Source organism: Solanum verrucosum, unplaced genomic scaffold (assembly GCF_900185275.1).
Source record: "Solanum verrucosum unplaced genomic scaffold, falcon-dt-bn FXZP01000261.1, whole genome shotgun sequence".
NCBI lineage: Eukaryota > Viridiplantae > Streptophyta > Magnoliopsida > Solanales > Solanaceae > Solanum > Solanum verrucosum.
In genome coordinates, this window is record NW_026019969.1 from 13,351,649 (window position 1) to 13,365,939 (window position 14,291).

Consider the following 14,291-nt stretch of genomic DNA (forward strand, 5'->3'; position numbering starts at 1 on the left):
AAATTTGGACAAAAGGAGTAAGGACCATCTAATTTCCTGACAAAGTTGATGAGCTATATAAGATTCCTCCTAATCCAATATTCATTCTTTTATCATCTCTTTTGGCAAATTTAGAGCACTCCACAGTCCACAGGACATCACAATCAGGTAAAAATCCAATCATTTATCTCTTTCTTTTCCAAGATTTTGTACAAACTTGTCACAACTTCACTTTTTTTTTGTATAGGTTAGTGGTGAGACAATACAATGACAACATTATTTGCAGCAACAGTAAATTCAGCAGCCAATATTGTAGGTACAAAGATGTCATCCAAGATCAAAAGAAACAAAATGAAGTACAACATTAGTGGATTCAACTCATTTAGAGATCAAAAGGCAACTAACCATGTTGCCTCATTAAGCCTCCCTTTGTCCACTGCAAACATTGTTAGCTCATCACAACCCAAAGGTGGAGCTTTGTCCTCTACGTACAATGCGCGTTACTCTTTAGATTTTCAAATCATGCATTTAGAGTAAATAAAATGCTCAAACATTGTCAACAAGTCGATATCCCAAATACATCACAAAGATACATGTCCAAACATATTTGTCAATTCCCCTTCACTACTCATCACAATTTGGCTACAAGCTTACGATAATCGACAATTAAGTAGTTCTAATACTTATGTTTGCATATGCAGATGCTAACTTGTCAGGGCCTAACAACTTTGTGCTAGTTCATACGGGATGTCATGGAGCCTGGTCTTGGTACAAGATTGTAGAATTGATGACATCTTCAGGGCATAATGTTACAGCTATTGACTTGGGTGCTTCAGGAAACAACCCAAAACAGGCCCTGGAAATTCCAAGTTTTTTCGATTACTTGAGTCCACTAATGGAGTTCATGGCTTCACTTCCTGCTCATAAAAAAGTAGTTCTTGTAGGCCATAGCCTTGGTGGACTCGCCATCTCTAAAGCCATGGAAACATTCCCCGAAAAGATTTCATCTGCTGTATTTGTCACTGCTCTAATGCCTGGTCCAACTCTCAATGCAAGCATCGTCTACACTCAGGTACCAATTTTCCACATTGTATTTAAATTCTTAATTACATGTTTGAAACTAAATATACTTCGTTATAGTCATGTAGTGCAGTACTACCTGAACTTGATAATCGCGTTACATACGACAATGGACCTACGAGTCCTCCAACCACCCTCATCCTAGGTTCGAAGTTCTTGGCAAGTAATCTTTACCAGTTGAGTCCAATTAAGGTACGTAACCAAATCATAACACAAATTTAAGTGCTTAATTGTAACATCATCTTGAAATTGATTTAAATCAGGATTGGACGATGGCGACTAAACTAGTAAGGCCACTATATTTATATCATGCTGAAGATGTTTCTAAGGAGATAGTTCTTTCAAGGAAAAGGTATGGATCAGTTAGGCGAGTGTTCATTGTTGCTACTGAAAGTAAAGCATTTAACAAAGAATTTCAACGATGGATGATTGAAAATAATCCTCCTAATGAAGTGGAAGAGATCTCAGGCTCTGATCACATGATCATGATGTCTAAGCCTCAACAACTTTTTACTACCCTTCTGCGCATAGCCAACAAGTAACAACTCACATATTTGATGAATTTTCATGGCAATCTCTGTTGTTATTTCATCATTTTCCTTCCGTTGTTATTTTCTTTCATTGTAATTTCAGTGTTTGGAATTGACATCTATTTTCTTTTTTCTGATTCGTCCAACTGTTCAATATGTAAAAAGCTTCACTTTGACGAAACAACGCAAATTTCTTTAAATCAAATTGTCCATATCATAAAAGTAGTCAGTATCAAACGAAAATAATTTCAAGTTGAACCGTAATTTCCTAGGATAATGAAGATCAAGTTATTCATCAAACTCTTCGAAAAATTTATACAAGTAATAGGCTAAGTGAGAAAATCAACACTCTGTGATCACAAACAATCAAATTCCTCCATTGATGAACCTTGAGTTCATATGAGAAAGGAAGAAGAAGATTCTGGAAGAACGACATGAAAAATGTGTTTTATTGAATGTGAATTAAGAGAGCAACTATTACATGTGTTCCTATATATATAGATACACAAACAATACAAACTGACTTCCCTGTAATTAACTCTAACTAACAGTGAACTCCTCACTAAGGAATAAAATTCTGGTAAATAATTTTGAATCTATACTTGCGAAAAAAAAAAACAATGATTATCGATAAACATAATAAAATTAAATTCCTTAAATTTAAATCTGTATCCACCTCAGCCTATGTTGTTTCATTCTCTAAAACACATACTAATTAATAATCAATATCATTATTTAACATAGACCAATACGTTGATGTGTAAACGACTAATTTTTATAATCAGAAAGAAAAAAAACGCTTATTTTTATTCCTTGTAATAACGTTGATTTAAAATATTGTTATTTTATTGCCAACACAATGGATAAGGTTGTCATATATATTATTTGAGAAAAATAATATAATTTGGCACTACATTATTTGAGAGAAATATAATAAAAATACAAAAAAAAAACAAAAAACAATGGTTGTTCTTTGCCATTATTGCTATTTCATATTTGTATTAATAACTAAAAAAAATTTAATAATCCCCGTCCCGTGGGGGTTTCCAAAAGTCATATTTAGCTAAGTATTTCTATGTTCTACAAAAAAATTATGAACGTCTCTCCTATTTTTATTTATAATAAATATTCAAAAGATTTTTTTAATTTATATTGTAAATAAACTTTAAACTAAATTTGAGAAATATATTATGAATGAAGATAATAAAAAATTATTTGTCCATATCGATAATATCGATCTATTTATATAGATAGGAGAAGCATAAGAAAATTATGATGTCATCATCATAAGAAAATTTCAAACTTCAAATTATTATAATATTTTCAATTCAGTTTTTTCTTCTTCTAATATCAAAAACATGAATTCTAATTCAAATTAAAGTGTCTTATTATAGTGGAATCATACTTCCACAACATTCAATTATTTCAATTTGAATAAATTGACTTAGAACAATAAATAAACTTGAATTGAAGCGCCGGCATCATTTAACTCTAGTGAAATATATATCATAAAATATATTAATCTATATCCATTTAAAATTTATCATAGCCTAAATTCAATTGGGCATTTTTTGGTTTGAATTGGAATATGAGAATGTTAATATTGGTGATATATATGGTGTATTAATGTGTACCCAGAAAGTCTTTGTGCATAATGTTAAATAACGCAAATATCAACAAATCACAAATGTATCGTGTTTATTAATCGGAAAGGGAACTGTCATGAATCATGTGATTTTTCTTCAGAGTTAATAATTGGAACTACACATAATATAATACTCCCTCCGTCCACAATTAATTGTCATGGTTTCCTTTTTTAGAGTCAAACAATAAGAACTTTGACCAACATTTTACGATGTATATTTTCATCATATTAATATGCAAAAAATTGCAACTTATAGTACTTTTCATATAGTTTTTGAATATCTAATTTTTTTTTAAAAAATATCGAATTAACGTTATCTAATTTAACTTTAAAAATTAGTCAAATTGACTTTCGAAAAGCGCAACATGACAAATAAAAGTGGACAGAGGGAGTATTCTCTATGCCTTTTTTTTACTAATAATTTGAGTGATAAATACAACATAACTAGTATTGGGAAAATGAAACTAGGCCCTACGCTTAGGTGTTTAGATGGTCACAATGAATGTTGGGGTGTTTAACTATTAGTCGAGCTAAGTTTAAGTGTTTATCTATATATTTTTTTAATATAAGTATACACAACATACATTTTGTACATATTTCATAAATTAGTTGGTCAAAAATATGCTTAACACCGTTATTATCTCTTTAATTTTTAGATAACATTTTCCACGTTCGACTTCAAATATTTTATCATTGCGCATAGATTAGAATTGTCGGAGATTTTATGAAAAATCTCATTGCTTGATACGTATTAGGAACACTATCTTTAAAAATATTTCACGAGTAAAAAAAAATAAACAGCGAATTAAACGACTAACTGCATACAAATAAGGAACAAGAGGCGATTATTTGAGGTAGGTACATATGAAATTGTTGAAAAAAAAATAAAGATCAGAAAACATGCAGATCACATGGTTGTCTATAGGTAAGCATTTTAAAACGCAGAGAGGAGGCAGAGTAAAATTTTAGATAGATAGTTACTTCACACTAATTAATACATTTAATTATCTAACCAGTCAAAATAGCTTATAAATATGTATATATATATATATATATATATATATATATATAATTAATTAATTTACGTGTTTGATAAATATTTAAAGTATTTATAACTTGATATTAGTCAAAAGTTATAAGTTGGGCATTCCTATGTAATTTAAGAATTTTCAAATTACAAACACTTTGGCTTGACCAAGACTTTTATTATTTTATTTTAAATATTTTTTCTTATTCTCAAAATAACTTTTTCGATTCCAAATCAGAAATATAACAAAGAGGTTATTTATGAGTATCGATGTCAATTTCAAATATTGAAATTGCCATCAAAGAAAATAACAACGGAAATAAAATATTTAAGGGTGTGTTTGATATGGATGAAAACATTTTTTGAAAAATGTTTTTCAATTTTCTCCCGGGCCATTTTTAAGATTTTTTTTTTTGAGAAATATTTCAAATTTTAAAAAAATCATCTTTTTCACCAACCTCACCCCTATCCCACCCCACCCCACCCCACCAGGCCACCCCATTAAAAAAAATTAAAAGTCAATTTTTTTTTTCATTGTCTTTGAAATTGTTTTCCTAGGTCAAGTCCTGGGTCAAATCTCAGGGTCGGATTTTGGAACGGTCATCGGGATCTTGTCCTAGTTTGGGTGTCAGGGTCGGGTCCTAGATTAATTATTGGGGTTAATTTTTGGATCAGAAATTATTTTTCTAAAGAGTATTTTTTAGTCTAAAGTCAAAAATAAAGATATTTTAAAAAATATATTTTTCATTTACCAATCAAACATTAAAGAAAATTTCAGAAAATATTTTCTACTTACCAACCAAACATGAAAAAATAAGTTAGAAACCCATTTATTTTCTAAAAAAATATTTCTAGAAAAACATTTTCCATGAAAAAACGTTTTCGTACCTACCAAATACACCCTAAATATCAATTCCAAAGACCAAAAATGTTTGATCACATCTTTGAAGCGCAGCAGTGAGTCAGATAGTAAGGGGTAATGGATCTGGTTCACGTGGATGACTTATTAAAAAATTCTTTTTAAGTAAAAGAAAGGACAAACTATAGAATTCTTTATCTAAATTTGCATAAAAGGATCATGGTCTGTTTTAGATTCCGTTTGGATGGTATTAAAAATTAGTTAAATTTATTTTTAAATTATTTTTAGTTTTTAAAAATATTTGATAAGATTTAAAATGAGTTTAGAATAACTTGAAAAAACGTTTAAAATGAAAAGTGGGTTTTTTCTTCTTTTTTTTATTTTAAAGCTATTTTTTTTAAATCAACCCAAATGAGCTCTGGCAAGGCAAGTTGATGAGCTATGATAAGATGCCTCATTATATTATCCAAGATTAGAGCACTCCACAAGCCATCACAATTAGGTAAAAATGTTCTTTCTTTCCAAATAAACTTGTAACTTCAATGATTTATTTATTTATTTTGTATAGGTTGGTGGTGAGGCAACAATGACAACATTTTCAGCAGCAATAGTAAGTCCATCAGCCATTATAGGCACAGGAAGAAAATCTTTCTACAAAAGAACCGATATGGGATTATAACAATCCATTCAAAACAAAAAATAGTTAGAATGACTGACATTACTGAACTTTCGATCATTGAATTTACATGAATACAACTTTAAAATTCACTATTTTGTCCAAGAAAGAAGATACAGTAACATTTTCAATCCCACAAAAAGAATTGTCATAGCCACTTATATACATGAAATCAATAACATAAATGTTTTCACCTTAGGCCTTTTTGCTTTCAATAAGTAAATTATAATTATTTTTTTGATGAAAACATATATAAGATCTTTAAAATTGTTTATCAAAATAATATATTAAGTATGTATATCAATAAAAATATTATGTATATAATTTATAGGTTTGGTTCAGTTATTTCTTCGATTTTTTCGAATAAAATCATAACCAAACCTAATACTGTCGATTTTTTAAAAATCTAAAACCAAACAAAATCAAATCTAAATAAAATTGGTTTATTTTATCGTTTTAATTTGATTTAAATCGATTTTTAACCAAACCGTGAACACCCCTAAATCCAATGATGTCAGGGAAGAATATGCACTTTAGTTTCAACGATTAGAATCAGTGGTTTTTTATGCGGGGTCTAAATTGATACTCCCTATTTCCCTAATACTTGTTTACTTTTGAATTGACACACCTATTAAAAAAGTAATTATTGACATAGTGAGTTTATCATTTTATCCCTATTAATTATGAAGTGGATAAATTAAAAACTTGAGATTTTCAAGAAGTTCTATCTTTTTTCAAAGTAATGAATTGAGGGTATAATAGGTAAAAATATTTTGTCCTTTCTTGATTTGCCAAAATGGACAAGTAATGAGGGACAACTAAAAAAAAAAAGTGGACAAATAATTAAGAATAGAGGGAGGATATGATAAATTACTAAAATTCTAATAAATATCAAATGTTGAACCTATAATGCAAAAATCAATCATGACCGAAAAAAACATAAAAGATGAAACTCATGAAATGTAAATCCTGACCTACCACAACATATGGCGTTTCATTGTCCTAAACCACATACTATTTAACAATCAATTTCATTTTATTCAATATATAGACAGTAGACCTAACATTGATGAGTAAACGGCTAATTTTTATAATTAAAAAAACATGAGGTTTATTATTATTTTTTTGTCTTTCTGATATTACGTACGTTGGTTTAATTGTTATAATAATAATAATTAAAAATAAAGTAGAAAAGGGTCCTTGACACTCCTCCTATGTTATTTGAGAGAGAAATATTTAAAAAAATTAAAAAAACAACGGTTGTTCTATGATCTACAAATCATGAACGTATCATATATATATTTTGTAATAAATTTTAAAAGATTACTTGCTTATGTTGTAAATAAATTGAAATTCTAATTTTGAAAATAATTTATTAATAAAATGATGAATCAATTTTTTTAATTCTGTTATCGTCTTTTTTTTAATCCGATCTAATAAAATGATGAAATTTTTATATCTTCAAATTGGGTGATAAAATAAAATAGAAAATGACAAGGATTTTATCTCCAAAATAGAAATAGAAAATAACAAAGGTTTTAGTTTCCTCCAAAAACAAAAAGTAAGATGAATCTAGAAAATATTAACATAAAATAAAAAATTTGAGCACAATTTTCGTACGTGTCTTTAAGGAAATTAATTCCCTCGCTATTGTTGAAGATTTTGGATCAATTAATTTCACCAACGATAGAACAAAATAAGCTATTTGTAATTGCGGCAATTCAAATTAAAAAACTTTAGTGAACTCAACGTATAGAATAAATCACGAGACTTAACTAAATTTTTTGTTTTTTTTTAAAAACAAATGCAGATAACAGTTAGAGGGGAGAAAGAATCCAAATTTCGGTGCTTCAGTGTATCTTTGAATTTATTTATAGACAATAAAAAGAATACGATGAAGAGGTATAATCTAAAAGGTGTTTTTAAGTGCAATTCAAAAGTATTTTTTCTTATTTTTCATTTTTTACCTTAAAATTCAAAAATATCCATAGAGGTTGCATGGTTGGTAAGGTAAAAATAATAATTTCTGAAAAAAATTTATTCTATATTTGGTTATAAGTATTAATTAATTTTGAATTTATTTTATCTCACCATTTATATTATAAAATGATGAAATTAATTATTTCACGTAAAAAAAATATGATTGTTAATTTCATAAAATATAATTTTATGTATCTCATCTCACAGATCAAACAACAAGAAAACTCGAAACATCCAAATGTGCTCATATGTAACTTTTAGAATATTTAAAAATGATTTTGAGTTAGTTGGAATTAAAAGATTTCATTAACTACTAAAGCTTCTTCAAATATTCATTGATATACACTATTTATACGATATCAATACATTATATATACATAATATATTCTATTATGAGAAAAGGGTCTGATATACCCCTCAACTTAGTCATATGGAGTTGATATGCCCCTCGTTATAAAAGTGGCTCATATATACCCTTACCGTTATACAAACGGCTCACATATACCCCTACCGTTACAAAATGAGCTCACATATACCCTTCATTTAACGGAAGTGAAAAAAATAATTTTAAATTTATATTTACTTTTAATTTTAAAAAAAAATTATTTAGGGGTATATATGATTCTTCTAGCAAAGTTCAAGGTATATTATATTTTTTTTCATACATAAATTATTTTTTGACTTCTTTGATTATCATTATTTTAGTTTCTTATTCTGATTTTATTTTTTTCTTTCATTCCTTATTGTAAAGAAAAAAAAATTAAAACTATTTTTTTGTGGCTATATTATAAATTAAAACTATTTTTTTTTGTCTATATTGTAATTTAATTTTTGTATTTGAAGAAAAAAAATTGGTCATCTATAATAAGTTTTACAAGAACATTAGTGAAACAAAAATAAATTTGACTATCAAAATAATAAATCTAAATTAGTCATTGAAACAAAAAAAAGTCAAAAAAATATGTTTGAGGAGGATTAAATATACCCATATGGGATTATATTTCTTTAAAAAAAATAATAAAAAAATTAAACAAAAATTATTATTTTTTCATTTCAGTTAGAGGAAAAAGGTATATGTGAGTCATTTGTATATAAGCAGGGGTATATATGAGTTACTTTCATAACAAGGAATATATCGACTCTAAATGACAAAAATGAGGGATATATCAAATCATTTTCCCTTCTATTATATATCAGATATACATGGTATACAATATCGATGCATGTACATGGGACCCATTCTTTTTGTTTCCAATACATATCGGTAGTCATCCCATTATTATAATTTATCCTGCCATACATACTAAATAATAAAATTAACTATACAAATCCTTTCCGAATATTCTTGTCTATCTGATTGCAATTTGCACTGATCGAATGACTCGTAGGGTCTACCAGCTGATCTCTCTGCATCCTCCATAGCCCAATGTTCCACCACCCTCTCATCTCATTGCTAGCCTACCCTCGCCCCCACTTAGTGTTCGAAAAAATTATATATTTTATATATAATAAGCCACAATGCAACTATCATTCTAACTATCTTGTTAGCTTTCAACAAAAAGGTAACAAGATTTTTAGTTACATATTTATTATTTAGTTAAATAATAAATATGTCATTGTATGAGCTATTAATTACTCATTCCTTTTGAATTTGTTAATCTGATTTTGATCTGACACATAGTTTACGAAAGTAAATTAGATTTTGAGAAAAAACACTAAGTGATACTTGAAGTTGTCTCAGATTTTCAAAAAGACACCTTAACTTTGCGTGCGTCCTATTACCCCACAAAACATTCAAAATCACAATAAATACACATTTTTTACACAATATTTCCATTTTGGACAAAAATATCCTTCGAATGTGCAATTTCTTAAAAACAAAAAGTCGAACCCATTATTGACGTATTGAAGGATGCTTTGGTAATTTCCTATGATGAATTCGTTTTGTTTGTTTCTTTTAAATTTATTTTACTATACTAAATAATTGTATAAAATATTATGAATCACGATAATTAATTACTTAAATATTTAAAAGATATAAAAATATATAAAAGATCTGATTGACTCTTCAAATTTTACCGGTGACACATAAATTTGGACAAATGAAATAATATATATTATTTGAAAATTTCTTAGAAAGTACTATAAATTACAGTAATTAACAGCTAAAAATATTTCAAAGACAAAAAAAATTGATTGAATCTCAAAAAAATTTTAGTACTACATAAATTGAGAAAGAAGAAATAACCTCTATTATTTGAAAATGGCGTAAAAGTATTACAAATCATACAATAAGAATTAACAATTTAAAATTTTAAAAGACTTTAATGCTTTATACTTATTCTATTTCCACTTTGGACAAAAATATCCTCCCAATATGCATATTTTTTAAAACAAAAAGTGGGACCCATTATTGATGTATTCAAGGATGCTTTGGTAATTTTCCTATGATGAATTCGTTTTGTTTGTTGTTTAATTTAATTAAAATAATTGTATAAAATATTATAAATCACAATAATTATTTACTTAGATATTCAAAAGATATAAAAATATGTAAAAGATCTGATTAACTCTTCAAATTTTATCGGTGACACATAAATTGGACAAATGTAATAATATATATTATTTGAAAATTACTTAGAAAGTACAATAATTTACAATAATTAACAATAGAATATTTTAAAGAAAAAAAAATTGATTGAATCTCGAAATTTTATTAGTACCACATAAATTGAGAAAGAAGAAATAACATTTATTATTTCAAAATTGCATAAAAGATATTACAAATCATACAACAATAATTAGCAATTTAGAATGTTAAAAGACATAAAAAATTTTTTACCATAGTTAACAATAATTAAAAATTTAAATTGTTTTAAATTAATATTAAAGTTTGATTAACCCTTTAATTTTGTCTTTGTCACATAAATTGAAACAAAAAATGATACTCCCTCCGTCCCATTTTATGTGGCAACATTTGACCGGGCACGGAGTTTAAGAAATAAATGAAGACTTTGAAATGTTTACCAAATTGCCCTTTTAAAAAGTAGACTCAATTTCTCTCTCCTCATAAATGTATTGGGGTATTATTTTAAGATTAAGTGGGACCAACAAGGATAAAAAAGGAATTGTACCTTTAAATACTTTCCATATAAGGAAATGTGACATTCTTTTTGGGACTGACCAAAAAGGAAATGTTGCCACATAAAATGGGACAGAGGGAGTATATATCACGGGCTCCGATGTCTAGTATATATATTAAAAAATTACATATTGTTTTGAAAAATATATTCTAAGAAAACTTTGTGAATAATATTTTCCTTGATACCAAACTCTAATCAATGACTTCTCAAAATTCTATCGTTTTAAATTAGGACAAAAGATACCAAATATTTTATTTTAAGCTGATAAAAGATACTAACAAATATCGATCTTATCCTGTTTTTTGCTTTTGAACAAACATTTTAAACTTTTAAAAATGTCTTAATCAGTCACAAATCAAGTCCTATAATAAAACTCAGTATTTCATTGTCACCATGACACTTTTCTCACTTACTACAGCCAAAATATATTACTATTATATATCCACTTTTCCACGTAATTACTACACTATATTCTATTAATTTTTTTAATAGCTAAATAGCACTGTCATGAAGCTCCAAAAAGAAAAATGAGATAAAAGAGATGTTTTTGTTCTATGCGAATCTGAATTATTTGGATAAAAAAGTAACTATAACAATTTTGTGTTCTTACAAATTGTGTCAAATTAAAACACTTGCAACCTTTGAAGAGACATACAAAGTACCTCTTCACCAAAAAGTAACTTGAACAATTTTTCTTTTATTGGAACTCAAAAGTAACTTAAACAATGCCATCATGTATTTATATTCACTTATAAAATTTAAAAAGCTCATATTAGGTGAAGATTAGTCACTAATTTTGTCATCTAGCTAACTCAATCAATGAGAATCTTCTGCGTACGTACTAACTATCAGATTCAGATGCACTTTATCAAAATAGTTCAACTAAATCAAATACTTTATAGATATATCATTAAAACAATAATTAAAAAATAATACTAAATTTTGATTTCATAAGTGCAAAAATATTGAACTTCATAAATTTAATTCTGGATCCGCCTCTACTAATAGTAAGTATTTCTTCATCCTGAAATACATAATAAAACAATTCCATTATTTTAACATAGACCAACGTTGATATGTATACGGCTAATTATTTTTCTAATCAAAAGCGCTTTTTGTTTTTTTGTCCTTGTATAATTAATAAATATACATCGTTATTTTAATGCCAACACGATATACGTAGGATAAGGTTGTCAATAAATTATTATTGCCAACATCACCCACAAGTTGAAACCATTTACAACGTTACATTGTTCCATGCCATTATTTCAATCATGATTATTATTATTATTATTATTATTATTACATAGTCCCCGCCTCTTGGAGGGTTTTCAAAAGCCACATTTAGGTAAAGCTTTTTATATGTTGTACAAATCATGAACATATGTTGAAAACTATAAATAGAACAGGTACTAGTGTTGAACCATAGAGAAAATAAAAACGCGAAAAACAGAAAGAGGAGAAGAATACGTTGATTCGAGAATAATAATGGTGATTCAAAGGTTAGAGATATGCATCGAAATGGTGAAATTGGCGTTTGAGTTTGTTGCCGTGTTTGTGAAAGCAGTTGGAAGTGTCATCTCGGATGAAGAAGAGAGGAACTACGTTGCTCAAACGCCATACATCGGCCTTCTTCCATAATTTTTGTCATTTCATTTATTTACTGGACAGACTTATTCAAATTTCATAGATATATGATAACCACAGTTTAGCTTGTTTTCTCCATCGTGAGGCTTTATGTAAAAAAGAGTTTTCTTTGGGAGAGAGAGGTGTTAGAGTTTATTAGTTCCTTTTTTCCTTTTCTCTGTTGTAATTTTTGTTTAGTCCGGTTCAACAGTAGTCCTTTTTGACTTGTTTTCGGCCTTCAGGATATAATAGTCTAATCATAAATTGTAACTCAACAAATTCTGGACAAAAGTTGAGTCCAAAACTCCACAAAAAGAACACCTCCCTTCACTTAAAAAGAACTCTCTTTTTGACTAACTTTATGCACTCTATATTTTCTTGTGTGTAAAACAAATGAAGACCACAACTATTTATAGTAGAGGAAGTCTTCCTAGCAATGAATAGGATGATAATGAGATAGTAAATAGTAAAGATAAAAAGCCTTGAGGTTAGGGGCGGACCTACATGCATCCGTGAGGGTGCACGTGCACCCGGTAACTTTTAAAAAAAAATCGTATATATATATAAAATATATATGTATAGACAGTTGATAAAACGATAATATATTTAATTGTACTCCCTAACAACCAAAAATTTCTGTTGGTGCACTAGTTGTAGTCACCAACTCGCTGCGCGACTGCGCAGGATCGAATAAGTTAACCTTTTATTAACTTTAAATTCATCTTTTTCTCTTAAAATAAACCTTTTTTAAAATTTCTTTTATTAAAGCTCGTTTTTGCTACCTCATCTGGCCCCACTCCCTTTCTTAACCACCCTTTTTTTTGTCATCCGGTCTTGTTCCTTTCTTAATTGAATTTAAAAACAAATAAAAGCCCTAGCACAATTCTAAACAAAATATAAGACTAATTTTACATAGCACAATTCTAAACAAAATATATTTTTTCCTAGCACAATTCTAAACAAAATATAAGACTGATAGAAAATCTCTATAACCTACAAGTATTCTTCACTGCATAATTGAACTCCTACTGCTATTATCTCTGCGTAAATTGGTAAGTTTTTCTTTTTAAGTTTATTTTTTTCCCAATAATTTGTTGTTGATTCTTGTGATTTGAGATGGATAGATTTTTTACGAAACATAATTCTTCTCAACCAAGTGCTAGTTTTAGAGACAATTCTTCGCATTTTATAGATGAGTTTTATTAATATGAATATTTGAGTTGTTTATTCAAAGTTCTAAAATATTATTGATAAAAAGTAGATAGTTCTTCATTTATTTTTTTAAATTATAATGTTCAATATTGATTTAAGTGAAATAAAATAATAAATTCACTATTAAAATTTATTTGGGCCTCAAACTTTTGGAGGCCTAAGCAGGCTTTGCGAAATGCTAACGTTACTTTTGTGTCACTCCTAGCCTTACCCTTGAGTGACTCTTAGTAGTGCCCTGCCTATCTTCAAATCTTGGGTTCGTCTCTGCTTGAGGTTATATAAGTTACAAGGAATAAGGGGGAATGAAGAGTGAAATAATGTTAATAACTAATGTCAACAAGACAACAACGGACAACAAATATATATATATGCTGCCCATGACCAGTCCACCAACGTTTATTTCCACCAAAATAATGAGCAATTAAGCCCAAATGAAATGCACATAAAGAGAGGATAGTAATGCCACATATGTCACTTAAAACAATATGTAAGAAACTGCCACTAACGGATGGCTATGCAAATGATGGATTTTAT

At 28.0% G+C, this 14,291-nt stretch overlaps 1 protein-coding gene across 1 annotated transcript; it reads left to right on the forward strand.

Annotated features, from left to right (window-relative positions):
- Window positions 1-246: 246 nt before the first annotated feature.
- Window positions 247-1,601, forward strand: LOC125815082 (methyl jasmonate esterase 1-like). Its single transcript, XM_049494480.1, has 4 exons — window positions 247-478; window positions 654-1,051; window positions 1,120-1,251; window positions 1,323-1,601. The coding sequence occupies exons 1-4, from the start codon at window positions 247-249 to the stop codon at window positions 1,599-1,601; spliced, it is 1,041 nt and encodes a 346-aa protein (XP_049350437.1).
- The last annotated feature ends 12,690 nt before the right edge of the window (window positions 1,602-14,291 follow it).

Coding starts and splice junctions, on each gene's coding strand:
- LOC125815082 (XM_049494480.1), top strand. CDS start 247: ATGACAACATTATTTGCAGCAACAGTAAATTCAGCAGCCAATATTGTA. Junction 479..653: donor GTCCTCTACGTACAATGCGC/GTTACTCTTTAG, acceptor ACAATTAAGTAG/TTCTAATACTTATGTTTGCA. Junction 1,252..1,322: donor ACCAGTTGAGTCCAATTAAG/GTACGTAACCAA, acceptor GATTTAAATCAG/GATTGGACGATGGCGACTAA.